We start from the raw sequence: 27,707 nt of genomic DNA, 5'->3' as shown, positions 1-27,707 counted from the left end.
TCCCTCCAGACCCCGCCAGAGCTCAGCCGGTCAAGGAGCCCAGAGACAATTTCCCTTCTTTTTCGTTCTTATTGTCTGCATTATCTGGCTCCAAGCAGCCCCAGTAGAGGAAAGGGAGGGGCTGGAGGGTCTAACTACAAGCCGGAGAAAGGACGGAGCAGGGACCCACCCACGTGATCAAACGTTTGGAAAGTCTCTTGTCACATTATTAGTGGGCAAAGAGGCCGAGGTGGGAGGAAGCTGACTTTGGAGAGAGTTCTGGGAAGGTTTGGGAGAAGCTAGGTCCTCTTCAAGGGTTCTTCAATCTCCAACCCCACAGCCGATCAGGGGGTGCAGACTCGAGACCCCCCCCCCACAAAGGCGGGCGGGTACGGGTGGGGCCGGGGCCGGTCCAGGAGGAAGAAACTGCCGCACGTCCTCACTGTACAGTCACCTCCAGGCAACGGCTGCCCTTCTTCTTGCAGCTCAGCTTGCTGGCCCCGCCACCCCCAGGGCCCTGGACGACCTTGACCGTCAAGCTGCCCTCCTTGAACTTCACTGCGAACCTGGACGGGCACAGACAGAAAGGCAGAGCTAGCGCCCCCGTCCCCCCGCCCCACTCCTGCATTTTCACAGTGGCCCCCCCTCCTACCCACCGGCCCCGGAGCCAGAAGACTCAAGGCCACAGGGACCTCGGGCGGCCCCGGCCTGACACAGCACGCTTCGCCTGTCCCGGTCACGGTGACCACCAGCTTGGTCGTCTGCCCCAAGCCTTCCCCCGCCCCTGGCTCAGGGCCTTACTCATCAGTCACGGCGACCGGAAGCCGTGTCTGCGTGGCATCCAGCGTGGCCCGGTATATCTTGGTCAGCAGCTCAATCACGTGCTCACTGACCAGCAGGAAGTCCCCCTTGGCGCCCACCGAGGAGATCTTAGGGAGGGGAGAAAACAGCAGGGAAGGGATTCATTTTTCCTCCTGGGAGCAGCCTGGGAGATATCAAAGGCCCGGAGGGAGAGGTCGGGTCCCCCTCGCCTCCAGCTCAGCCTGGCCCTTTAGCGTCCACCGCCTTCTCCAGGCTGGGCTCTGCCCCCACCCGGCTCTGATACCTCGCTCAGATGCAAGCTAAAAAGCCCGTCCTGGAAGCTGGTGACCGACACCCCGGCCAAACTGCTCAGCGGGATGGCAGTCTTGGCCTGGGGATTCTTGGCGTCTGTGATGATCACATGCCCCTTGGTCAGGAGGAGGATTCGCGAGGAAGTCTAGGGACAGAAGAGGGAAGGGTAAGGGAAGGTGGCTATTAGTCCTCACCCTTCCGGCTACCCGCCAGGGCTCTGGGTCAGGCTGGGGGGCTGAGCGGGGTTAGGGTACGGGCCTTCACCTTGCCGTTGCCACGATTGACCTTCATCACAGTCTCAGCCATCAGGATGGGCCCTTCCGCCCCGCCCTTCAGCTTCTGCAGCTTGGGGTTTCTTTGCAGCCCGACGTAGTCACCGTGAAACGGAGTGGGGACACTGAGGACACACAGGAAGTGCGCAGGGGAGACGAGGTCCTGACCTCTGACCCCAAGGTCTCTGCACCTCCCCCACGGAGTTCCCATCCCAGTCCTCCTGACTCCATCCCCCATCCTCCACTGTATCCTCTGCCTCAGTGGTTCTTAGACGCGGTCCAGGGCCAGCATCAGCATCCCCTAGAACCCGGTTAGAAAGGCAAATTCTCGGCCCCGCCCTAGACCTCCTAAGTCGGAAACTCTGAGGAGGGCATGCAGCCATCTGGCTGTTATCCAGCCCACGGGGTGACTCCGATGCATGCTGAAGTTTGAGGACTCCAGCGTGATTCCTCCTGGGGAAGCTTTTCTTTGCTCTGAGGAAGCGGCGCAGGGTCTGGGAGGGCCTCACCTCTGGGCATATGAAGCCTTTTTGCCCTTGAACAGCTCGCTGGCACAGAGCTTCTCCCTCAGGACCTCTATCTGCTTCGGGGACAGCTGATCCCGGAATTTCTTGCACTGTGACAGGGGAGGGGAAGGAGCGAAGGTCACGGAGGAAGAGGGCAGGGCTGGGGTGTGAGGTGGGGAGAACCCTGAGATGAGAAAGGAGTGGGGCAGGGGCTGGAAAGACACGGAGGTGAAAGGACAGGAAGCAGACACTTTGCGGAGGGCTGGAGGAGCCCCGGGGAGGCAGGAACTGTGGGGACCGGGGCGGGAATGGAGGCGATCACACTCAGGCCCCAGGAGGGCCGTGCACCCAGCGCACAGCCTAAGGCGTAGTCCCAGACAGGAGCGCAAAAGTACTCCTGAAGAGAACTCTGTGCTAAGTGAAATGAGCCAGACGAGAGGACAAATGTGGTGTGATTTCACGTGTATGAAGTACCTGGAATAGTCAAATTCATAGAGACAAAGAGTAGACTTTGGCTCCAGGGGCTAGGGAAGGAGGAGCAGAGGGTTTCTTTTAATGCGCACAGAGTTTCAGTCTGAGATGATGAAAAAAAGTATGGAGATGGGTGGTGGTGATGGTCACACAACAGTGTGAGTGTCCTCAATGCCGCTGAACCGTCTATTTTAAAGCGGTTCAAATGGGGACTTCCCCGTGGTCCAGTCGTTGACTCACCTTCCAATGCAGGAGGCCCCGGTTGGATCCCTGGTCGGGAAACTAAGATCCCACATGCTGTGGGGTGTGACCAAAAGAATTTTTTTATTGGTTAAAGTGGTAAATTTTATGTGTTACCACCATAAACCAAAAAAAAGGTTTTTTGAGTGGAAGAGGGAGGCAGAAGAGGAAAATCAGAGGAAGGGAAGAGAAAAAAGGCAAACGAGAGAGGACCTGCCCGGCGCCAGAAGAGCTGCCCAGGCCGCACTCACCTTCCACTGGTGGAAGAGCCTCTGGAGCTCGTGGTTGGCTGCGCTGAAGCACTTGTAAGGGGCAGGCGGCCACTTTTTGTCCAAGAGGCTGGGAGAAGGCAGGTCGCTCTTCAGCCCCAGTAGGAATCTCTGTACCTGGGTTGGGAGCAAGGGGGTTGGGAGTGGGATGACGAGAAGACCTCCTGACGGGCAAACTTGCACCCAGATCCTGCCCCTTCCACGAGGAAGGCCACCACAGGCAGGAGCAACGAGTGGGGCTGAGGAGGTGGAAGCGAGCCCACTGCCCGTCTCTTCAGTGTGAACGTGGGCCTGAGGCTGAGCGGGAGCCGCATGAACGGCAGATGGAAGGGAGAGGTGGGTTAGATCCAAGCAGAGACCGTCTAACCGCTGTACTGAGGTAGGAGGAGCCAATGTGAAAACTGGCCTTATTGTCTGGCTCCTGCAGTTTCCTGTTCTCGAGACTCTTAGCCGTCTACAGGTGGCTGCCCCGCTGCGTTGGCTGTTGGACGCGTACCGAATCTTCCCTCCTCTGCTCAGTCAAGCCCAGCCCTGCAACCTGGCAGAGTCCTGGTCGCATTGCCGCCAGGACACTGTTCAAAGTCCTCTACTTAGAGTCCAGCCTCGCGTCATGGGATCCCCTGTGCTGCCCCGGCACACGAACCAGACTGGACTCCTTGCCCTGCCCTCTGCCCAGCCGGTGCATTACCGCTCTCTGCCTTAGCTAATGCTGCTCTCAGCTCAACTCTGCCAACCCAGATTCTACTCATCCTTTGAGACGGAGCTCAACGCCGTCCCAGATCCCCTGGGCCGGGGTGTCTCTCCTTTGAGGTCCCTCAGCACCTTGTCTGTGCTTCTGGTTTCTGCAGTCCTGTTATTTGCACGGCAATCTTCCCCCTCTCCTATAGGGCAAGCCTGTGGGAGCCAGGGTCCCGGGTCCTGGCTACTTTCACCATTCAACATCACTGAGAATCTGCTCTGTGCGGACACTGTTCATGAAACACAGCCGTCAACAGTCTCTTCTCCCTGAGTTTATGTCCTGCTGGGACTGGAGAAGGAGACAGCCCACAAGCAAATAAACACAGAACATAACATTAAAGAATTCTGTGCGCTACGGTACAAAAAAAGCAGGCCTGAGACAGGGATGAGAGGTGGCATATTCCAGACCCAGAAGGAAAGCCAGTGCGACTGGCCTAAGCTGAGTGAGAGGAGAGAAGATCAGAAAATCGGTTGGCCAAAGACAGATCATAAAGGGCCTTATAGGCTGTGATGGCGAATCTGGCTTTTACGTGGCATGAAAGAGAACACCATTAGAGGGTTTTAGAAGAGTGACATAATCTGCCTTAAGATTTTACATTTTAACTTGTTTAATTTTTAAAATGTAATACAATTTACTTTCTTATCTTGAAAATTTTTTAATTTGCATGAAAGTTGAAAAAAGATTACAGTGAGCATCTGAATAATATATATTTCTTACCTAAATTCACCTACTGATAGTACCTTACCCTACCATTGCACTCTAAAACACACTTATATTCAAATACATATAAATCTATAAATACACACATATGTACAAATCTTGGCTACTATAGCATCCTAAAGTAGGTCACAGTTATCATGACATTTCCCCCTGAAACTTCAGCACACATTGTCCAAGAACCAGAATATTTTCCTACACAATTATAAGTCCATCACCATACCTTAGGATATTAACGTTAATTAAATACACTCACCCAACAGCAATGCATATGCATATCTCTTCTCATGTCCTTTATAAACTCTAAAAGTATCCTCTTTGACTTTGCTTTTATTTTTCCTGATCTAGGATCCAATCAAGTTTCATCCATGGCATCTAACTGTTTAGTCTCCCCCAATCTAGAACCAGGTCTCTTAAGTCTTTACATCCCAGGGAGTACCTAACACCTTGTTTGTTTATGGGACAGAATTATTGAAGGTATAGAAAATGACTTGATCTTGAACACTTCCAAATTTTTGGAATTTTTATGAAAGCTTTCTATTGAGACATTAGGGTAAAAGTTCAATAAATTAATTAATTAAAAATAGAATAAAATGGCGGAAAGGTAAGGACCTACCTCATAGGGTTGTTGAAATCGCTCAAGTTAATGCTTGTAAAGGGCTTAGCATAGAGTTAAGTGATAAAAAAAGAAATAGTAGGTATTAGCATTGGTAGCATCAGCTAAGTAGGTAACAGTAAAGGCAACGTAATGGCCTGGCCAGAAACACTGGGGCCACCAGTGCCCGTGGCCCCCCGTGAGCAGACTCCACGGTGGGTCTGATTTATTGAAATGCTGGTTTAAACCCAGCAGCTCCCGGGTGACATTCTGCAGATGCCTGATAGTTGGCGGGTGAGAGTGAAGGTTGACGAGGTCAGTCAGAGATAAGAGCAAAATCAGATTACAGGCTCAGGTGTGCAGCGGGCGAGCACGTCCTCTGGTGGGGCAGACACCCTGGAGCCTGCGGAGCGCCCGGCACGGGAGGAAGACGACCGACCGGGCTGCCCTGAGAGAGGGCGGAGGGCCCAGGGAAGACTCGGGGAGGCGGGGAGGGCGCCCCCGCCCCTCCACTCGGCCGAGGGAACGGAGAGGAGCACCAGGGGCCGCCTCAAGTCCCTGCGAGCAGTCAGCCAGAGCCCTGACAACCGTCAACGGCCAACTCAACCGAGCTCAGTTCAGAGTCGCCCCCGCCCTCCGTCCAAAACCGCCTGCTCTCCTCGCTGGTCTTTCCCAAGGGCTCACTGGAAGCCCTGCTTCCCGCCTCCGGTTTCCCTCCAACACTTCTCAGAAGCACCCTCGCTATCGGAGACATGTCTCTGGCAATCACCCCTTTCTGTCCCCATTTTCCTCTCGCTGGAAACTGTTCATGGTTTGAACCTCCAGGCCTGCTCCTGACTGCTTCCTGCGCACCCCGACCTGAGTCTTCCTGAATCAAGATCTTTCCTGAGGTTCACTTCCAGCCCCGCCTGCTACAGTGTCCGAAGAGACAGAAGGAAGATCCCATTCCTCCACCATCACCCCCTCAACCTACAGTGAGTTTCGGGAGGCTGGGTTACTTAACCCTGTGTGTGTCCTCGCTCTGCTCCTCCACGCGGCTCAGACTCCTCGGCGCTCACTAACCGCCTAGCCCCAGGCTCTTCTCCAGCCCCTTCACCATGGACTCGTCACTGGGTGTGCCGGGACCCTTCCTGCCGCAGGCTGCTGCAGCGTCCATTCACGCCAAAACGAGCTCCGATTCTACCCCTGGGTCCTGAGCCCTGGGGCCCTCCTCCTACAGCTCTGCCCCCTCACGGACAGAGGGGGCTCCTGGGGAAAGCTTCAGATCGCCTCGTCTTGAGCCCCGCACACTTCCTCTTCCCAGCCCGCCCCTCCCTCCTCCGCGCCCTGCTTCCTGCCTCAGCCCCCAACACCTACCATGCTCCTGTAGATGAAATTCGACAAGATGAGGGCAGCCCCTGAGCGGAAGTACTTTCGGTAATTCTTCCGGGCCTGGCAGGGACAAACAAGAAAGGAGCGGATAGTCAGTCCCGCCTGGAAGACAGAAGACAGGCTGAGGAGAGGTTCTGCTACTCCGCAGTCACGCAAAGAACAGAGTAAAGTAAAGAGCTGAGACTCTAACTGGAGGGATAGAGTGAAGTCAGACAAGTGGGCTAAACCGGGAGGACACTCAGCGCAGAAGGCAGAGCTAAGTCAGAAGCACACCCATCTGGGGTTCAAATCTCCCCAAGGTGCATCCACGCTCCCGGACACACACGGAGCAGACCCAGAAACACGTGCGGTCACACAGAGACGTGTCCTGGATTCGGGCAGGACCTGCTCCCTGCCAGCCCTGGGCTTCCCAGGTGGCGCTAGCGGTAACGAACGCGCCTGCCAGTGCAGTAGACATTGTGGTTTCAGCCCCTGGGTCGGGAAGATCCCCTGGAGAAGGGCATGGCAACACACTTCAGTATTCTCGCCCGGAGCATCCCCATGGACAGAGGAGCCTGGTGGGCTACAGTCCATGGGGTCTTAAAGAGTCGGACGTGACTCAGTGACTTGGCACGCACGCATTCTTCCCCCCATCCCAGCAGCAGCTGGCCAGGGAGCCACGTGTGGGGATGAAACCCCTCTCCCCTCCCCATTACCTTCCACCCTCTCACAAAAGCCTGGATCAGCAACGCTGATGCCTTCATCTTCCCGTAGCGTTTCTTTTGCTGTAGAAACAATGAGCCTGTTAGAGAAACTCCACCTCCCAAACCACCTTTCTACTTCCTGCTCTCCTAACAGAGCGAGGGGGATAGAACGTTAGGGGTAACTGGTACCATGTTGCCCCGAAACCAAGAGGATATGACGATCTGACTCTTGCGCATCAGCTGGTAGTGGGTGCGGCAGCGCCAGCCTCGGTATGTCTTCTGTATGAGCGTGGCTAACTGCTGGAGCCGAAGGCGCCTCTGCTCTTCCAAGTAGAAAAGCTGTGGAGGGGTGCAGGGGGGCACAGAGAGGCTGGCCTAGCGGGAACCCATGGCCCCAGCGGCTTCCCAGCCAGTGTTTTGTTCAATCATTCCTTTGTCCTCTTAGTTTCCTAATCTGTGCATCCATTCACTCAATTATCCACATATCCATGAGCCCTAACTCTTGAGCAGGCACTGCGTTAGGACTTGGACACTCAGACCGCTGACTCTCAAGGAGCCCTGCTTCAGGGAGAGGTGCCCAGACCGGCAAGGCAAGCACACCTAGCTTCCAGGGCCCAGGGCAGGCGGGCTGGGGCCTCAAGGGGTCAGTTCCCAGGGGTACAACCTCTGCAGAAAGACGTCCTCACCCACTACCCCTTCCAGGTTCTAGAAGCTCCCTTCAGCCAGCCTCTCACTCAGGGGGGCTCTCCAACCCTTCCACCGTCCAGCCCCACCAAACACAAGTGCCCCGTGCAACTCACAGTCTTGGGGCTTTTGATGAAGATCTTTGTCTTCCCAAAGGCCAGCTCCTCCGAGGACATGCTCAGCTCCCCCAGGACCTTCTCGACCCCCTCTCTGCCAAGTCAGGTGAAGAAAGCTGTCCAGGGGCATCCCAGGGGACGGACTTCTCCCAGTTTTCCTCTCCCCCTTCTAAGAGGGGAGAGGAGCTCAGGCTCAACAGACTTCAGAGCCTCTGAAAAGCCATCATTCAATTCCTGTCCCCCAGCAGCCATTCGCCAAACCCCAGGGGTGCCCGCGGCACCGCCCGAAGGCTCTCCTCCCCACAGCTTCCTTGCACCGCCCCTCCCCGCCCCCCGTCTCCCACTGAATCTTACTGGTCTCCGCCATTCCAGCGAGGCCACGTGCTCCGGCTCAGCAATCGGTACCTCTCCAGGAAGGACCCGTAGGCCTGGCGGTAGGCGTAGCCTGCCCGTCGCACCCGCACGTTCTCCAGCAGCCCCAGGTACCGAGCCTGGACACTTACCAGCTCAGAAGAGAAGTGAGCTCGCTGCTGATGCTCGTTGGGCTTTATGCACCTGGCGAGAGGCAGGCCAAGGTCCAGGCTGCAGCAGCTTCACCCTCGGCAGTGCTGCCCATCCCAGTCTCTGCCCCCCTTGTGTTTGTTCTATGAGGCTTCAGTCGTGTCCAACTCATTGCAACCCCATGGACTGTGGCCCGCCAGGCTCCTCTGTCCATGGGATTCTCCAGGCAAGAACACTGGAGTGGGTTGCCATGCCCTTCTCCAGGGGATCTTCCTGACCAAGGGACTGAACCTGCATTTCTTGCATCTCCTGCATGGGCAGGCAGGTACTTTACCACAAGGGCCACCTCGGAAGCCCACACGCCTTAGCTGAGAAGTTCCAGAGAAAGCAGGTATACCAGCCGTCCCAGTTTCGCTCAGTAGAGCATTTTCCCTACCTGACCACACTGTTCTCCCCATCATGGGACGTCTGGCTGCCCCGTGGGCTCTGTTCCCCATGAGGAAAGGGTTTCTGGTACCCTTCTTCCAGGGAGCCCCTCCCCACGGGGACGTGTTCTGCCATGCCTGGGCCCTGTGCGTGTCGTCACAGAAGCAGCACGCCCCCTGTACGCCCAGCGCGTCACCTGATGTAGTTGGGGTTCTTGGAATACAGGTTCTTCATGAGGGTGGTCACGGAACTCTTGAACTGCGCCCCAGCAGTTGGGGGGCGTTTGAGAGATGCCTGCTTTGGATCCCCTTCAGGAAACAAGGACCGGAGGAGCAGGTGCCGGGCCTTCCACATGGCCTGGGACAAGTCTCGGAAGAGCAGGTCGTTGTTCTTGTCGATGAAGCTGTTGACGTTATAGGTCACCTGTGCGGGGACAGCACGTGGTCTGGCGCATCCGCCACACTGTCTGTCAAGCTCCTGGCGCTCCCGGTCTCAGCGTGACGTGTTCCCGGCTCCCGGCTCCCCCAGTGCCTCCCCCACGGTCTTCAGTCTGCGCCCAGACCCCCATCTTCACCATGCAGGCCCACCACATCACCTTGCCTGCATAGTGGCAGATGCGGAAGCAGCTGAGGCCCATGCTGCGGTCATGCTGGTGCTGGGCGTTCTGGGTGACTTTGCTCTCATAGTGGCTGTGCTTGGAGAAGAGCTGGTTCAGCTTCGCCAGGAAGGTGGAGTCACTGACCACCCCAGGCCGCAGGCACTCCTCATCCAGCATGGCCAGGATGCCTTGCCGATTCTGGCCAGGGAAACAAGAACGGCCCAACCTAGACCGTGCCCTTCAGGATGTCACACCTCGCTGCCGCCCCTCTGGCCCCTCATCCTCTGCCCTCCTGACCATCCTTATCAGGTAGGGAGGGAGGGGGAGAGAGACAGGGGAGGGTGTTCAAGCAGTCTGGAGTGGGAGGTCCCAGAGACAAGAGAAGAACTTACGTGCTCAATGAGGTTACAGATGATGCTGTTATCAAAGTAGTCCACCTTCACCCACGGTATGCCCTGGCAAGGGGAGACATGACAAATTACACGTAGCAGACCCAAGATGAGACCTCAAAGACCCCGCCAGAACCAGGCCCCCTTTCATCCACCCCGCCAAGGACCATCAGAAAGCCCTGTAGTTCAGAGGGTCCTTGGTGTGGTTTCTATTACATCCTCATCCCTCCAGGATTGATGGAGAATTTGTGGCGTGGGTGGACAGAAGTCTGTGAGGACCCAGAGCAGTTGTCAGAGGGGGTGAGGCAGTGTAGAGAGCCCTGGGGGTGCTGTAGGTTGGGGAGGGAAGAGTAACGTGGTAGGTAAAGACTGGGATAGGAATCGCCCCACTGTGGAAGGGGGAAGGGATCCTTGAGTATGTGGAGGAGCAAACTGCCATTCCGCTCTGGCAACAAGCCACAGAAGAAACGCACTTAAGTAAACCAAAGGCTCATCGTCAAACAACAAAGCTGATTTGACACATCTTCAAAGACCTGCATCAGGGATTCTCAAACTCAGGTGTTCATCCCAGTCACTGAGAGGGCTTGTTACAACACAGGCTTCTGGGTCTCAGCCCCAGTGTCTGATTCGGCAGGCCTGGGACAGGGCCTGCAAACTTGTCTTTCTCATATGTTCCCAGGGCCACTGCTGCTGCTGGCTCAGGACTGCACTTGCAGAACCACTGGTCCACGTGACACATCGGGGCTGTATAATTTGCTTTTTAAAAAGCAAGAATGGTATAGAAGCAGAGGACCGAAAGACCATGGTCCTCTGGGCATGGGAGAATTTGCTGGGCGTCAGGCCTACAGACAGGCCCTGACCACCCCAGGGCCGCGCGTCCCCAGTTGGGGCCACTCCCAGGTGTGGTTGTGGAACACAAGCCTTTCTCCTCTTCCCTCACAGGTCTTTAGGGAATGCAGAGTGGAATCAGGTAAAGTTGCCCTCGCACTTCATCCACCAAATACCTCTCCCAACGGGTTAAATGAATGAGGATATCCTTACAGTCCTAGGCAGCTGTAGAGAAGCATCTTTATGACCTGATACAGAAAGGTCTCTTGTTGACTGGTGACAGCAAGATGCAGAATGGGGTGCGTTTGTGGCCGCTTGAATAAACATTGTGGGAAATGTATTCATAGACTTTCTGCAGAAGGAGGCTGACTTCAGTCACCTCTGGAGGGGAGGGAGAACTAAAAAGGGGTGGGAGGAAGACTTTTCGTTATACACCTTTTTAGCTTTTTGAATCTGGAAGCATGGGTATGATTTATCTACTTGATAATATAAGTTCTTAAAGTCAAAACAGAAAATTTTTTTAAAAACCTTTGAGTTGTGACCACATTGCGTGAAATGCTGCCACGGCAGGTCCCTGAGTTCACAAGGAACATTCCTGGGAGGCTTTGATGAGTGAGACACAGCCGTTCACACTTTGGAGTGAATTAGCTTTTCTAACACTTGGCCATAGAAAAACGGGGACCAGGGGAAGGAGTGTGGAAATTTTGAGCTACGGGGCACTTATGATGAGGAAGTCTGGGTGCTACAAAAGACAACAGCGACATGAGTCCAGCCCGGAGGAGACAAAGGATTCTGATGTCAAAGAAGGGCACCAAAAGCGATGTGTAGGGTGGCAAGCCAGGAGAAATGCCCCTGCTAAATCTGGCTCACAGTCTGCCCTGGGCCAAGCACAGCTGTCGCTTCGCTTCTGTCAGGAGTCTTTCCCACTCCCACCTACCCCCGACACCCTTCCATCAATCTGCCCCTTCCTCGCCTGGCCTGGAGTGGAAGGGTGGGGACCTGGGGGTGGACAGCAGAGAGTTAGGGCTTCTTGGTAATGCTGGCATATTCAGCTGTGCAAGGGAAACTTTCTGTCCTTACTGTTCCCATCTGGGGACAATTGAGAGGAAATTGTGACAAAGGAGAAAAAGGTCTGGCGTATGCCTTACATCATCTGAGAGAAAGGCAAGCAGGAAGGCTTCGCTTACCTCTCTCTTGTACTCCTCTTGCTCCTCTTTCAGTGTCATCTCTATGAACACCTGCTGCAGCTTCTCGTTGCAATAGTTGATCACAAATTGCTCAAAGCTGTTATCCTGAGGTGGGTACCCAGGTGAGAGAGAGAGACCAGCTCAGCACGAAACGCTTCCTCCCTCTCAGCCTGACCTCCCCTCTCCCATGCCCTGCTGCGAGCTTGCCACCCCTCACCCCCAGGAAGCAGGGTGCTGAGGCTGCTGGAGCTCTCTCACCTCTAATATTTCAAAGCCATAGATGTCCAGAACCCCCATGACCTTCCTCTTTTCCCCGGTACCCACCTGGAGAGGAGGAAAAGATCCATCTGAGGACCAGCCCTCTGCACATGTGGCCAGGCCCCTCTGGATGGATGAGAGTGAAGCGGGGGGCAGACAGCACTTGAGTGAACTTGACCATGCTGGAGAGGAACTGGGGTGATTTCATGCTCGCTCTTCCTCTACGACCAGCTGGTCTCAAAGGACCAGCCAAGAGGGAGGAAGGGAGGGAAGGGAAGAGGCAAATAGATCCCAGGAAAATGCTCCCATGGCACAACGTAGAAAAACATGAAAATCTTAGGAGAATAACCATCCCTTATATGTGTAGAGCATTTTACAAGAAAATCCTAAGATCTTGTTTCATTAATCTGTATATCCCTTTAAGGTGAGATGATTCCCTTTCTACAGAGAAAAAAATCAAACTTCAAGAGAACTAAGAGACTTCCCTGGTCCAGGGGTTAAGACTCCACGCTTCCACTGCAAGGCGTGCAGGTTCAGTACCTGCTCGGGGCAGGAGGGTGGAGGGGGGAGCCGGCAGGGACTAAAATCCCATATGCTGCACAGCGTAGCAAAAAAAAAAAAACCAAAAAACTGCCAAAAGAGTTAAGCATTTCCCCAAATCTAGATTCAAATCCTACTTTACCCTGCTGCCTTCCAGTAATTGGCGGCACTTTCACGTACATAATTTTTAAACAATAGCTCTATTTTGGCCTAATTTGTACACCATAAAATTTACCCTGTAAATGTATACAATTCGGTGATGTGGTTGTGTGTTTTTTTTAAGTATATTCAAAAAGTGTCCAACCATCACCACTAAATTCCAGAGTATTTTCATCACCCCCGAATGAAATAGTGTACATGGACCCACTGGCAGTCACTCCCTATTCCTCTGGTAACCATGGACCTACTCCCCATCCCTCTGGATTTGCCTATTCTGGACATTTTATATAAATGGAATCACATAAAATGCAGCCTTTTGGGTCTGGCTTCTTTCACTCAACATCTTTCCAAAGTTCATCCATGTTGAGCTTGTATCAGTACCTCATGCCTTTTTATAGCCAAATAATATACCACTGTATGGATACACCACATTTTGTTTATCCATTCATCAGATGATGTGCATTTGGGCTGTGTCCACTTCTTGGCTATTGTGAATAATGCCCCTATGAACATTCATGCACAGGCTTTTATGTGGACATGTTTTCCATTCTCTTGGATATAGACCTAGGAGTAGAATTCCTGGATCATATGGTAATCACATACACAATTTTATCTGATCATCACTGATGGTTTAGTTGCTAAGTCGTGTCTGACTAGGCTCCTCTGTCCGTAGGATTTTCCAGGCAAGAATACTGGAGTGGGTTGCCATTTCCTTCTCCAGGGGATCTTCCCAACCCAGGGATCGAACCCAGGTCTCCTGCATTGCAGGCAGATTCTTTACCGACTGAGCTACCAGGGAAGCACTAAATTTAGTGATCCTCACTAAATCCTGGGAAACACGTAAATGTTAGTGTCTCATTTCCCAAATCAGGAAACTGAGGCTCAGAATCTTTGTGCAGCTGAAAGACCAGGCAGCTGATAGAGAATCCAGATAGTTGAATTAAAAAAAAAAAAAAGATGTATTTCCAAAACAACACAGTATCAAAAATAAGTAGATAAAAGAAAGCACGTTATCATTCTTTCTCTGTCATCTCAGAACCCAAGGCACGGGGCAGGCCGAGGAGAGCATTGAGGAAGGAGGGCAATCCCTCACCTTGATACTCTCGTTGATGCGATTCACTAGCCAGTCGAAAAGTCGGCTGTAGATGTTCTTGGCCAGGGCGTCCCGGGCATACTGAGCCTGGAGGGCGGGCTGCTGGTCAGCGAGAGCCACAGAACAGACTCCAAACCCGGCCACCCCCGAGAGCCCCTCACCTGGGTGACGTTCAGTGCGGTGACCACCTTTTCTCTGGCCGTTTCCATGGTTCTTGAGCACAAAGCTCTCTCTAGTTCCAGTGAATTCAAACCCACCAATTCCCCAATTTCTTGAATACCTGGGAGTGATGAGGAAATAAAACACAGCCTGAGAGAGGGTTTGCTCCCAGGGGAGGAGGGGGGGTTGATAGGAGAAAGTGCTGGGGGCCTGCTGTTTCCAAGTCTTACTGGGAAAGTGCTTATAGCCCACCCAGAATACGGCCTTGGAGGAACATCTGGGGAGAAGGAGGAGGTCAGAAGGGAGATCTTGACACTTTGCGTGTATTATCTCCTTTAATATGAGAATCTCCTGAAATGAGTGTAATTGTCCCCATTTTTGCAAAGAATCCACTGAGAATTCACAGAGTCCCAGAACCAAGGTCTATGGAACATCCACATTTCATTCCAATATGTCTCACAGGGCGTTCTGAATGAGTATTTTGGGGGAGGAACTCCTGAGCGGGCAAAGGGGGACTTAATCAGAGTGAGGTCTGTTATGCTGAAGACAGTGGGAGAACAGAAATTGCAGCAGGAGATTCAGGGAGCTGGTTGGGTGCAGACCTCTCCCATCACGGATGCCACTTGCTGGTACCCCATTGGCCTGGAATTCGTTGACCAGTTCCACGTTCCCCAGCTTCAGCACCAGGGCCGCCACCTCTAGCACCTGCCGAATCTCCTCCTCGGAGAAGCCGATCACAGTCATCGCACTCTAGGGAAGAAAGGAGAGTCGGAAGCTGAATTTCAGGCCAGTCCAATGCCTGCCTCCCTTCCCAAAGCCAGAGCCTGGACTCAGGGCATGACCGAATGGCCCATCCTGGGTACCCACCTGGAGAACCTTGAAGTTGGCATCGTCATCCATGCCATCCACCCTGGACGTGTCCGGGTTCAGGTAGGCATAACCACCTGGGTCCCGCTCAAGCTTCAGGGCCTCTGCAAGGACCAGCATCGGGGAAGGGTCAGTACCCGGGCTCTCGAGTCCTCCGACCTTGACCCTCACGGCCCTTGCTCCAGGTTGCTTCACTCATTTATTCAGAGGGGCCGTTTTTGTTTTAGTTTCTCCCTGTGTCTTCTTTGTGTTGGGATCACTAATTCTTATGTTTATAGACTACTTTTTAAAGTTGTATTTAGGGTCTGAAAGTGAAAGTCACTCAGTCATGTCCGACTCTTCACAACTCCATGGACCGTACAGTCCATGGAATTCTCCAGGTCAGAATACTGGAATGGGTACCTTTCCCTTCTCCAGGGGATCTTCCCAAACCAGGGATCGAACCCAGGTCTCCCATATTGCAGGCAGATTCTTTACCAGCTGAGCTACCAGAGAAGCCCAAGGATACTGGAGTGGGTAGCCTATCCCTTCTCCAGGGGATCTTCCCAACCCAGGAATCGAACCAGGGTCTCCTGCATTGCAGGCAGCTTTACCAGCTACCAGGGAAGTGGGTTTTCATAATCCTTGAGGTTTCCCCCAACTTTTATGAAAGAAAATCCTCTTTCTACTCTTCTCTCCGCCCTCAGGGCTCAAACAATAAACCCAGGAACGCAAGCCTGCCATGGCGCTCGGTTCTCAGAGGTTCTGGGAGGACAGAGGCAAGGGAAGAAGGATGAGCACCTACCTCCCACCCACCCCCGGCCTCCACATGCGGCCCATCGCCCAGGCTGGGCATTCATTATTTGTTCCCAAAACACCACCAAGCGGCAGACACTATGTTCCCCACACCAGACCCCCTTTGGGAAGGTTTCCCCAGGCTGGGGCTGAGCCAAAAGGCTCTCCTGTGTTCCACACGGTGCATCCCTACCCCAGACCACATCTCACGGATTGGGTTTTGGGTTTTTTTCCCTGTTCCTCTTACCAATGAACAGCTTGTGTGTTGGGGCTGTGCTTTTCATCTTCACATTCTGCGTGCCTGACTGGCATGCAAGAACTTTCTTTTAATAAATGAATCAAGGGAATGGACAAAGGCATTGATGGAGATGGGAAGGAAGGAGTTAATCATGGAGCTTGAATGGTATCAGTTATCTGTTACTCAAAAGATCTGAGAATTAGAGAGTGACTCTCAAAGTGGGGTTTAATGGCAGCTTCCCCTGAGACACAAATTTTGAACCAGGAGGCTGCTAAAGAGGGGCGTCTGGAAGGAGAATGAGTCAGAAAGGCCCTGGGATGACACCAGGAAGGGAGGCCCCACCTGGACTCAAATCAGTGAGCGAGAATCAGCCAGAGCAAGACTCCAGTGTCTGATTCAGACAAATTGAATACAATCAAGACTATTAAGCCAGGAGGGAAGATGATGCCTGTGCGGGCTCTTAGACCATTGAGATCTCCAGGAGGGTGAAAGGAGACAGGCACAAGTCCAGCACAGAATAACCAGAAATCAAAGCCATAAGTTCTTAGGCATCAGATATCCATAGTGCCCACAGCCAGAGGTGGGATTTAGAGGGGAAACTCTGGCAGGGCTTAAAGTCTCATCAGACCCTGCAGTAAGGCCCAGCCAGCATCCAGGCTGAGATGGTCTCCTCCCTAAGACAAAGCGTGGTGCTCCATGACTCCCGCCCCATAGCCAACTGCACCGCGTACTGGCAACAGTCACACTACACTGTCACGTATCTGCTCACACATCTGCCATCCCTAGAAGATGACTCTTCAAGGACAAGGTCCATGTCTTACTCAACTCTGTATCCTTAGAAGCTAGCAGGATTTTCAAGCATAGCAGATGTTCAAGAGGTGTTCGATGAATGAATGAATGGAACCTCCACAGAATTATCCAAGAAGAAAAAACCAAGGACAAGGTCATGGGTGAGACAGATATAGACCCAAAACAACTTCAACTAGAGCTCATTGAAAGTTCTTGAATACTAGTAACATCCTGTCCAATTTCCTGCTGAGCTGTGGATAAAGTCCCTTAAATTAAAGGTAGAAAAGCATGGCAGATGGAAATAAGTGTTCTGTTTTTGAAGCCTGCTTGGGGAAAAAGAGGGGATTAATTGCTAAATCATGTCTGACTCTGCGACCCCTTGAATTGTAGCCTGCTGGGCTCCTCTGTGCATGCAATTTCCCAGGCAATAATACTGGAGTGGATTGTCATTTCCTTCTCCAAGGAATCTTCCTGACCCAGGAACTGAACCTGTGTCTTTTGCACCTCCTGCATTGGCAGGCGGGTTCTTTACCACTAGCGCCACCCAAGAAGCCAGGATGGGTCATGGTGGTGAGTTCTGATGAAGTGTGGTCCACTGGAGAAGGGAATGGTAAGCCACTTCAGCATTCTCGCTTTGAGAACCCCATGAACAGTATGAAAAGGTGAAAAGATATGAAACTGAAAGATGAACTCCCCAGGTCAGAAGGTGCCCAATATGCTACTGAAGAAGAGTAGAGAAATAACTCCAGAAAGAATAAAGAGATGGGCCCAAAACAAAAACAACACCCAGTTGTTGATGTGACTGGTGATAGAAGTAAAGTCCAATGCTATAAAGAGCAATATCGCATAGGAACCTGGAATGTTAGGTCCATGAATCAAGGTAAATTAGAAGTGGTCAAACAGGAGATGGCAAGAGTGAACATCAGCATTTTATGAATCAGTGAACTAGAACGGACTGCAATGGGCGAATTCAGATGACCGTTGTATCTACTACTGTGGGCAGGAATCCCTTAGAAGAAATGGAGTAGCCCTCACAGTCAACAAGAGTCTGAAGTGCAGTTCTTGGGTTCAATGTGAAAAATGACAGAATGATCTCTATTCATTTCCAAGGCAAACCATTTGATATCACAGTAATCCAAGTCTATGCACCAACCAGTAACGCTGAAGAAGCTGAAGTTGAATGCTTCTATGAAGACTTTCTAGAACTAACACCCAAAAAAGATGTTCTTTTCATTATAGGGGACTGGAATGCAAAAGTAGGAAGTCAAGAGATACCTGAAGTAACAGGCAAATTTGGCCTTGGAGTACAGAATGAAGCAGAGCAAAGGCTAATAGAGTTTTGCCAAGAGAACGCACTGGTCATAGCAAACACCCTCTTCCGACAACACAAGAGAAGACTCTACACTTGGCTACCACCAGATGGTCAACACAGAAATCAGAATTATTATATTCTTTGCAGCCAAAGATGGAAAAGCTCTATACAGTCATCAAAAACAAGACTGGGAGCTGACTGTGGCTCAGATCATGAACTTCTTATTGCCAAATTCAGACTTACATTGAAGAAAATGGGGAAAACCACTAGATCATTCAGATATAACCTAAATCAAATCCCTTATGATTATGCAGTGGGAGTGACAAATAGATTCAAGGGATTAGATCTGATAGACAGAATCCCTGAATAACAATGGATGGAGGTTCATGACATTGTACAGGAGGCAGTGATCAAGATCATCCCCAAGAAAAACAAATGCAAAAAGGCAAAATGTTTTTCTGAGCAGGTCTTACAAATGGCTGAGAAAAGAAGAGAAGCTAAAGGCAAAGGAGAAAAGGAAAGATATATCCATTTGAATGCAGAGTTCCAAAGAATAGCAAGGAGAGATAAGAAAGCCTTCCTCAGTGATCAATGCAAAGCAATAGAGGAAAACAATGGAATGGGAAAGACTAGATAATCTCTTTGAGAAAATTAGAGATACCAAGGGAACATTTCATCCAAAGATGGGCACAATAAAGGACAGAAATGATATGGACCTAACAGAAGCAGAAGATATTAAGAGGTAGGAAGAATACACAGAAGAACTATACAAAAAAAAAAAAAAAAAAAGATCTTCACGACCCAGATAATCATAATGCTGTGATCACTCGCCTAGACCCAGACATCCTGGAATGTGAAGTCAAGGGGGCCTTAGGAAACATGAACAAAGCTAGTGGAGGTGATGGAATTCCAGTTGACCTATTTCAAATCCTAAAAGATGATGCTGTGAAAGTGCTGCACTCAACATGTCAGCAAATTTGGAAAACTCAGCAGTGGCCACAGGACTGGAAAAGGTCACTTTTCATTCCAATCCCAAAGAAAGGCAATGCCAAAGAATGCTCACAGTACCACACAATTGCACTCATCTCACACACTAGGAAAGTAACGTCCAAAATTCTCCAAGCCAGGCTTCAACAGTACGTGAACCATGAACTTCCAGATGTTCAAGCTGGTTTAGAAAAGGCTGAGGAACCAGAGATCACATTACCAACATCCACTGGATCATCGAAAAAGCAAGAGAGTTCCAGGAAAACATCTACTTCTGCTTTATTTTCTAAGCCAAAGCCTTTGACTAATTGGATCACAACAAAACTGCAGAAAATTCTTCAAGTGATGGGAATACCAGATCACCTTACCTGACTCCTGAGAAATCTGTATGCAGGTCAAGAAGCAACAGTTCTAACAGTTAGAACAATTAAAACAGACTGGTTCCAAATCGGGAAAGGAGTATGTCAAAGCTGTATATTGTCACCCTGTTTATTTAACTTATATGCAGAGTACATCACACGCTATGCCAGATTGGATGAAGCACAAGCTGGAACCAAGATTGCCGGAAGAAATGTCAATAACCTCAGAAACACAGATGGCAGCCACCCTTATGGCAGAAAGTGAATAAGAACTAAAGGACCTCTTGATGAAAGTAAAAGAGGAGAGTGAAAAAGTTGGCTTAAAACTCAACATTCAGAAAACTAAGATCATGGCATCCAGTCCTATCACTTTAAGGCAAATAGATGGGGAAACAATGGAAACAGTGAGATACTTTATTTTGGGGGGCTCTAAAATCACTGTGACAGAGAAGGCAATGGCACCCCACTCCAGTGTCCTTGCCTGGAGAATCCCAGGGATGGGGTCGCACAGAATCGGACACAACTGAAGTGACTTAGCAGCAGCAGCAAAATCACTGTGAATGGTGACTGTAGCCATGAAATTAAAAGACGCTTGCTCCTTGGAAGAAAAGCTATGACCAACCTAGACAGTATATTAAAAAGCAGAGACATTACTTTGCCAACAAATGTTCATCTAGTTAAAGCTATGGTTTTTCCAGTAGTTATGTATGGATGGGAGAGTTGGACTATAAAGAAAGCTGAGCACCAAAGAATTGATGCTTTTGAACTGTGGTGTTGGAGAACAGTCTTGAGGGTACCTTGGACTGCAAGGAGATCAAAACAGTCAATCCTAAAGGAAATAAGTCCTGCATATTCTTTGGAAGGACTGATGCCGAAGCTGAAATTCCCATACTTTGGCCACCTGATGTGAAGAATTGATCCTCTAGAAAAGACCCTGATGCTGGGAAAGATTGAGGGCAGGAGGAAAAGGGGATGACAGAGAATGAGATGGTTAAATGGCATCACCGACTTGACGGACATGAGTCTGAGCAAGCTCTGGGAGTTGGTCAAGGAAGGATAGGAAGGCCTGGCGTGCTGCAGTCCATGGGGTGGCAAAGAGTCGGGCACGACTGAGCGACTGAACTGAACTGGGGAAAAGGAACCAAGGCAGTTCAGAGCAGTAAGAGTGGTGAAGGGGTAAGAAGGCTTATTCCTAGACAAAAACCCCAGAAACGGAGGGGAACACAGAGGTCAAGGGGTTTGTTCCCAACAGAGGGCGGGTGAGATCGGGGCAGGGGTGCCCTGAGAGTCCAGGGCAGATGGCTTAGGGATCCAGGGGGGCCCGAGGGTTCCGGGGCTTGAACGGAGGCTGAGGATGTTCTGCTGCACGTCGGGGGCTGGCACCTACTCAGTAGCTCTGCGTCTGCTCCCGCCAGGAGCTGATAGAAGATGTGGAAGTTCCTTTCTCCTTCAAGTTGCTTCACCACACGGGATTTCTCAAGCAGATCTGACAGAAAATTCGAAAATAATGTTCTGAGGATCTGGGACGTACCACAACTTCCCTCTAATTCCGTCCTAATCCCTGGTGTTCCCAGCGCTTGGGAAGCCTGTTAGTCTAACTTTCTCCTTCCTGCAGCGGTAGATTAGCAGAAAGGGACACCATGGGGCGTGCGGGAGAGGGGGTGAGTGGGGCGGGAGACACGTACAGTTCGTGATGACGCCGCCGAGGGGGGATCCCTTGAAGTCAAACTCAATATCCATGTATTTTCCCTTCAGAGAGCAGAGAGAGAGACTTGGCGCCTTTTGTCATCACCCTGCCAGGCGGCATCCGGGCCATGTTCCTCCCTCTCAAGACCCCACACCCTCTCATCCCAGGCCAAGGAGATGTTCACTCACAAACCGAGAGGAGTTGTTGTTGCGAATGGTCTTGGCGTTGCCAAAAGCTGTGGAGATGAGGGGAGAAGGAGTTAGGTGGCTGAGGGCAGAAGAAGGACTCCAGGGACAGGAAAGGGGGACGGTCCTCCAGCCATCAGGCCAGTCTCAGATGTTACAGGCTGAATACAAACAGTGATCTCGGGAACACGGGGGGTGGTGGCAGGGGACAGTGATCTCGGGAACACAGGGGGTGGGGGGGGGGACAGTGATCTCAAACACAGGGGATGGTGGGGGGGACAGTGATCTCGGGAACACGGGGGGTGGGGGGGGGACAGTGATCTCGGGAACGCAGGGGGTGGTGGGGGGGACAGTGATCTCGGGAACACAGGGGGTGGGGGGGGACAGTGATCTCGGGAACACAGGGGGTGGGGGGGGGACAGTGATCTCAGGAACATGGGGGATGGTGGGGGACAGTGATCTCGGGAACACGGGGGATGAGGGGGACAGTGATCTCAGGAACATGGGGGATGGGGGGGACAGTGATCTTGGGAACACAGGGGATGGTGGGGGGGGACAGTGATCTCGGGAACACGGGGGGGGGTGGTGGGGGGACAGTGATCTCGGGAACACGGGGGGTGGTGGGGGGACAGTGATCTCGGGAACACGGGGGGTGGTGGGGGGACAGTGATCTCAAACACGGGGGATGGGGGGGGACAGTGATCTCGGGAACACGGGGGGTGGTGGGGGGACAGTGATCTCGGGAACACAGGGGATGGTGGGGGGGGACAGTGATCTCGGGAACACGGGGGGGGGTGGTGGGGGGACAGTGATCTCGGGAACATGGGGGATGGTGGGGGGGACAATGATCTCAGGAACACAGGGGATGGTGGGGGGGACAGTGATCTAGGGAACACGGGGGATGGTGGGGGGGACAGTGATCTCAAACACGGGGGATGGTGGGGGGGACAGTGATCTCGGGAACACGGGGGATGAGGGGGACAGTGATCTCAGGAACATGGGGGATGGGGGGGACAGTGATCTCGGGAACACGGGGGATGGTGGGGGGGACAGTGATCTCGGGAACACGGGGATGGTGGGGGGACAGTGATCTCGGGAACACGGGGGATGGTGGGGGGGACAGTGATCTCGGGAACACGGGGATGGTAGGGGGGACAGTGATCTAGGGAACACGGGGATGGTAGGGGGGACAGTGATCTAGGGAACACGGGGATGGTGGGGGGGACAGTGATCTCGGGAACACAGGGGGTGGGGGGGGGACAGTGATCTCGGGAACACGGGGATGGTAGGGGGGACAGTGATCTAGGGAACACGGGGATGGTAGGGGGGACAGTGATCTAGGGAACACGGGGATGGTAGGGGGGACAGTGATCTAGGGAACACGGGGATGGTAGGGGGGACAGTGATCTAGGGAACACGGGGATGGTGGGGGGGACAGTGATCTCGGGAACACAGGGGATGGTGGGGGGGACAGTGATCTAGGGAACACGGGGATGGTGGGGGGGACAGTGATCTCGGGAACACAGGGGATGGTGGGGGGACAGTGATCTAGGGAACACGGGGATGGTGGGGGGGACAGTGATCTCGGGAACACAGGGGATGGTGGGGGGACAGTGATCTAGGGAACACGGGGATGGTGGGGGGGACAGTGATCTCGGGAACACAGGGGATGGTGGGGGGACAGTGATCTAGGGAACACGGGGATGGTGGGGGGACAGTGATCTAGGGAACACGGGGATGGTAGGGGGGACAGTGATCTCGGGAACACAGGGGATGGTGGGGGGACAGTGATCTCGGGAACACGGGGATGGTGGGGGGACAGTGATCTCGGGAACACGGGGATGGTGGGGGGACAGTGATCTCGGGAACACGGGGGATGGTGGGGGGACAGTGATCTCGGGAACACGGGGATGGTGGGGGGACAGTGATCTCGGGAACACGGGGATGGTGGGGGGACAGTGATCTAGGGAACACGGGGATGGTGGGGGGGACAGTGATCTCGGGAACACGGGGGATGGTGGGGGGGACAGTGATCTAGGGAACACGGGGATGGTAGGGGGGACAGTGATCTAGGGAACACGGGGATGGTGGGGGGGACAGTGATCTCGGGAACACAGGGGGTGGGGGGGGGACAGTGATCTCGGGAACATTGGAGATGGTGGGGGGGACAGTGATCTAGGGAACACGGGGATGGTGGGGGGGGACAGTGATCTAGGGAACACGGGGATGGTGGGGGGACAGTGATCTCGGGAACACGGGGATGGTGGGGGGACAGTGATCTCGGGAACACGGGGGATGGTGGGGGGACAGTGATCTCGGGAACACGGGGATGGTGGGGGGACAGTGATCTCGGGAACACGGGGATGGTGGGGGGACAGTGATCTAGGGAACACGGGGATGGTGGGGGGGACAGTGATCTCGGGAACACGGGGGATGGTGGGGGGGACAGTGATCTAGGGAACACGGGGATGGTAGGGGGGACAGTGATCTAGGGAACACGGGGATGGTGGGGGGGACAGTGATCTCGGGAACACGGGGGATGGTGGGGGGACAGTGATCTAGGGAACACGGGGATGGTAGGGGGGACAGTGATCTAGGGAACACAGGGATGGTGGGGGGGACAGTGATCTCGGGAACACAGGGGGTGGGGGGGGGACAGTGATCTCGGGAACATTGGAGATGGTGGGGGGGACAGTGATCTAGGGAACACGGGGATGGTGGGGGGGGACAGTGATCTAGGGAACACGGGGATGGTGGGGGGACAGTGATCTCGGGAACACGGGGGATGGTGGGGGGGCAGTGATCTCGGGAACACGGGGATGGTGGGGGGACAGTGATCTAGGGAACACGGGGATGGTAGGGGGGACAGTGATCTCGGGAACACAGGGGATGGTGGGGGGACAGTGATCTCGGGAACACGGGGATGGTGGGGGGACAGTGATCTCGGGAACACGGGGGATGGTGGGGGGGGACAGTGATCTCGGGAACACGGGGGATGGTGGGGGGGACAGTGATCTCGGGAACACGGGGGATGGTGGGGGGGACAGTGATCTCGGGAACACGGTGGATGGTGGGGGGGGACAGTGATCTCGGGAACACGGGGGATGGTGGGGGGGGACAGTGATCTCGGGAACACGGGGGATGGTGGGGGGGACAGTGATCTCGGGAACACGGGGGATGGTGGGGGGGGACAGTGATCTCGGGAACACGGGGGATGGTGGGGGGGGACAGTGATCTCGGGAACACGGGGGATGGTGGGGGGACAGTGATCTCGGGAACATTGGAGATGGTGGGGGGGACAGTGATCTCGGGAACACGGGGGATGGTGGCGGGGACAGTGATCTCGGGAACACGGGGGATGGTGGGGGGACAGTGATCTCGGGAACACGGGGATGGTGGGGGGACAGTGATCTCAGGAACACGGGGGATGGTGGGGGGGGTGGGAGGACAGAGGCCGGACTCCTCACCCTCCAGCACGGGGTTCGACTGAAGCAGTTGCTCCTTCACAGAGTTCACCTGCTCCCCCTTCCCACAGACGGCCGCCACGTAAGACATCACTAGCTTACTAGCCTCTGCAAGAGAAAGCCCCGCGTGGATCCCCCCCGCTGCCCCTAACCTCCCTCGTTGCAGCACCTCACCCCATTCAGAGAAACCCAGGAAGGAACCTCAGGGCTTGGGGGCAGGCCTGGGTCTGTCTTGGAGAGAGACAGGAGGCAGCTCCAGCGGCGACCCCATGGCGTCCCCGGCCCCTCTCCCGGCGCCTCACCCGTCTTCCCAGCGCCGCTCTCGCCCGTGATGAGGAGACATTGGTCTCGGTCCTGGTCCCTCAGCGACTGGTACGCCATGCTTGCCAGTGCATAGCTGGCAGGGAGGAAGTGGGCGATGACTAGTGTGGGGTCAGCTCAAGACACCGTCTTTCTCGCGATCCCCAGACTCATCCGCCCTCCCCTCATGGACCAGACTGTGGCAAACAGCTGGCCTAGTAAGAGGCCTCCAAAGGGCCCAGGGAGGAAGGGGCAGCTGGAGAGCCTCCTTCGGGGGAAAGGATGGAGGAAACGAGGCTGCCTCGTCACGACGAGCTGGGCCCTGTCACCCTCCCCCGGTGCCTCTACTCACATATGGGGCTTCAGCTCGTAGAAGGTGTAGTCCCGGTATTTGGCGACAAACTCCAGGTCGTAGATGGGCAGTGGTTGGTAGGGATTCACCGAGACCAACACGTTCCCAATGTAGGTCTGCAGTTGGGGGAGATGATGGATGAGCCAGGGTGGGTCTGGGAAAGACCTGGGGACTCTCTGGCCCACATCCACAGCCGGGGACACCCATGGGCACTCACATAAATCTCCTTCTTTTCATAGCGCAGCTGGAGGTTCCTGATCAGAGACTCCTGCTCCAGGGGTTCCAGGAGCACAAGGTCCTCCACCCCCACGGAACCTTCCAGAAGGGTCATGTCCAGAGGCGCTATTGGTCGGGATCAGTTTGCTGGTGTCTGCTCAGCTTTCGCGGCCAGTAACTATGTAGGGGCGGAAGGCAGAAGGACCTAAGAGAGCCTTCCCCTCCCCCTAGTCCTGGCCCTGGAGAGAGCCCCTGGCCCGCTGGAAGAGGCCTCCAGACCAGCCCAAGCTAACTGGAGACTGCAGGGAAGCCGGGGGTGGGAGGGGGCCTCTGCTCCCTGAATTAGGGTTGGTGGGCGTGACAGGACCACCTGCCTCCAAGCCCCAGGGTAAAGAAGGCCCCCAGTAGGTGGCAGTTGGGGGTGGGGGGGGCATCCTTGTGCTGCAGGGGGGAGGGCTGGGGAGGAAACGGAAGCAAGGCCCCCTCCCTCCATCACTGGGGCCCCAGCCCGGGTCCAGGTTCCCTGACTCTGCGCCCCGTCTCTCTCCCGACTCCTTGCCTCTCACAGCGCCTGACTCCTCACCCGGCACACCCATACTCATTTCCAAATTGCTCCAAAGTTTTCCGTCCCCTCTCACTGTTACAGTGAGATTCATTTTTTAAACGGGGCCTGGACAAGGTGATGAGCCCCAGGACAGAGGCAGGAGCTCCCCCATTAAAGGCTGGAGTGCCCCAAAGAAAATGGAAATGAGATTTGTTTTCCCCAACAAGCAAGCAGCGGTCGGGGAACTTTGGAGGTGCCTCCTCGTCTGTCCCCGTTTTTCAGTCTCGATCTCCAGCATTTACTTCCACGACCTTAAGCTCCTGGCATGGACTTTGTCCGAGGGACACACCTAGCCTTTCAGTAACGGGTGGGAACCAGCAAGGAAAGCAGAGCGGGAGAGGCTCGGCCCCGAACGGTAGGCACGCGGCAGGCGCTCCCTAAGGAGGAGACCCAACCCTCCTGTCTTTGCTGTGGGCTGAGCAGGCGGGCGCAGGACGATGATCAGCGCCACTCCCGAACAGGAGTGAAACAGCCCCATCCTCCTCTCCCGCTCGCTGAACCTGAGCGGGGAAGGGCGGAAAGCCAGAGGGGCGGCGGGGCAAAAAGGGAACACGGCCGCCTGCTCCCTCCGTTCTGCGTTCCCCAAGCTCCAGGAAAATTGAGCGCTTGTCACTTCCTGTAGAGTCACAACCGAGGGAGCTGCGAGAATACTGATTACGGCAGCCAGCAGCGACCAGGTGGCAAACGCTCCGGGCCGGGCAGGCTCTGAGGACCTTACACAGAGTCATTCATTTGCTGCTTACAGTATCTCCAGGAGGCAGATACTATCATCGCCCCACATTTTCTCCATTTGAGAAAAAGTTAAGATTTTAAATAACTCGGCAGGCAGGGTAAGAAGCAGAAGCAGGACTGGGAAGAAGGCATCTTTGGATTTAGGTTTGACAGGAATGAGAGTAAGATTGGTTGGAGGCTGGGGCGCAGGGGAGAAGCCCCCACATAGGGCGCCTCAGATATGAAAAGAGGAGCCGGTTCAGGCGGGACTCACCCCACCCTGGAAGCAGGGTGCAGCTTCAGCGTCAGAGAACGGTGGATGAGATCCCAGTGCGACAGGAAGGGGGCAGAGGAGTCCCGGGCCCCCAGGGTGCAGAGGTGGCCTCGTTAGTGGGAGCTGTCCATGGTGTCGGGAAAGGAGAGATTCTGCCCCACTCCCGCCCGCGTCCGCGGTGCTGACCTTCCTCCGTGCCGCCTCCTCCAGCCAGGGCTCCCGGCGCCAGGCCAGCCAGGCGAGGCAGGGAGCTGCTCAGCACAAAGTCCGAGGCCGCTCCTGCTGAGGGTGTGGCTCGCTTAACCCCTCACAGGCCTGCAGCCCCAGAGGGAGACGCTTGGCCACAGGGCAAAGGCCCCTCTGGGTACGAAAGGGTATCTGGCCGGCCTGAGCTGAGGGGCTGAAGCAGAGTTCTGACCCACCGCCCCCACATTTGGAAATGAGGGCAGAAGGAGCAGACTTTACTGCCAAGGAAGAGCTCTCTTGAAATCAGGAATTTTGTCAACAAGGAAGATAGGCTGTGGCATCTTCCAAAGAAAGAGCACCTCCCTCACTCCTACCCTTGTCTTATTGGGAGCCAGGGTGTATTGGTGACACTGTTGGAGGAGCAGACAAAGGCAGACAAAACAGCAGACAAACCCCCAAGTTTCTCTCCATTTGCCTCCAAGTTAGGGACAACACCCAACGTTGCCTTT

The 27,707-nt window shown here is 54.0% G+C and overlaps 1 protein-coding gene across 1 annotated transcript; it reads right to left on the bottom strand.

Annotated features, from left to right (window-relative positions):
- MYO1A (myosin IA) lies at nucleotides 1-27,221 on the bottom strand. Its single transcript, XM_065932203.1, has 28 exons — nucleotides 27,013-27,221; nucleotides 25,425-25,601; nucleotides 25,208-25,323; nucleotides 24,858-24,952; nucleotides 24,559-24,663; nucleotides 21,095-21,141; nucleotides 20,905-20,968; nucleotides 20,607-20,705; nucleotides 14,761-14,864; nucleotides 14,496-14,643; nucleotides 13,896-14,014; nucleotides 13,735-13,821; nucleotides 11,943-12,008; nucleotides 11,685-11,789; nucleotides 9,673-9,735; nucleotides 9,278-9,478; nucleotides 8,879-9,105; nucleotides 8,110-8,310; nucleotides 7,756-7,849; nucleotides 7,145-7,294; nucleotides 6,968-7,036; nucleotides 6,258-6,332; nucleotides 2,833-2,967; nucleotides 1,874-1,980; nucleotides 1,357-1,489; nucleotides 1,085-1,237; nucleotides 781-908; nucleotides 1-545 (listed from the first exon to the last, which is right to left on the bottom strand). The coding sequence occupies exons 2-28, from the start codon at nucleotides 25,536-25,538 to the stop codon at nucleotides 419-421; spliced, it is 3,132 nt and encodes a 1,043-aa protein (XP_065788275.1). The 5' UTR covers nucleotides 25,539-25,601; nucleotides 27,013-27,221; the 3' UTR covers nucleotides 1-418.
- Nucleotides 27,222-27,707: the final 486 nt, after the last annotated feature.

The sequence above is a fragment of the Muntiacus reevesi genome, chromosome 4 (assembly GCF_963930625.1).
Source record: "Muntiacus reevesi chromosome 4, mMunRee1.1, whole genome shotgun sequence".
Lineage (NCBI taxonomy): Eukaryota > Metazoa > Chordata > Mammalia > Artiodactyla > Cervidae > Muntiacus > Muntiacus reevesi.
The sequence above is the reverse complement of the archived record's forward strand: the minus strand, read 5'-3'. Positions and strand labels throughout refer to the sequence as shown.

Bases quoted from the DNA above. Each gene is read 5' to 3' on its own strand.
- MYO1A (XM_065932203.1), bottom strand. From the start codon at position 25,538: ATGACCCTTCTGGAAGGTTCCGTGGGGGTGGAGGACCTTGTGCTCCTG. The intron at 14,015-14,495 runs GTCTGCACCCAA...CATCACTCCCAG, and splicing joins TGGCATCCGTGATGGGAGAG to GTATTCAAGAAATTGGGGAA. The intron at 7,037-7,144 runs GTACCAGTTACC...TTGTTTCTACAG, and splicing joins CTTGGTTTCGGGGCAACATG to CAAAAGAAACGCTACGGGAA.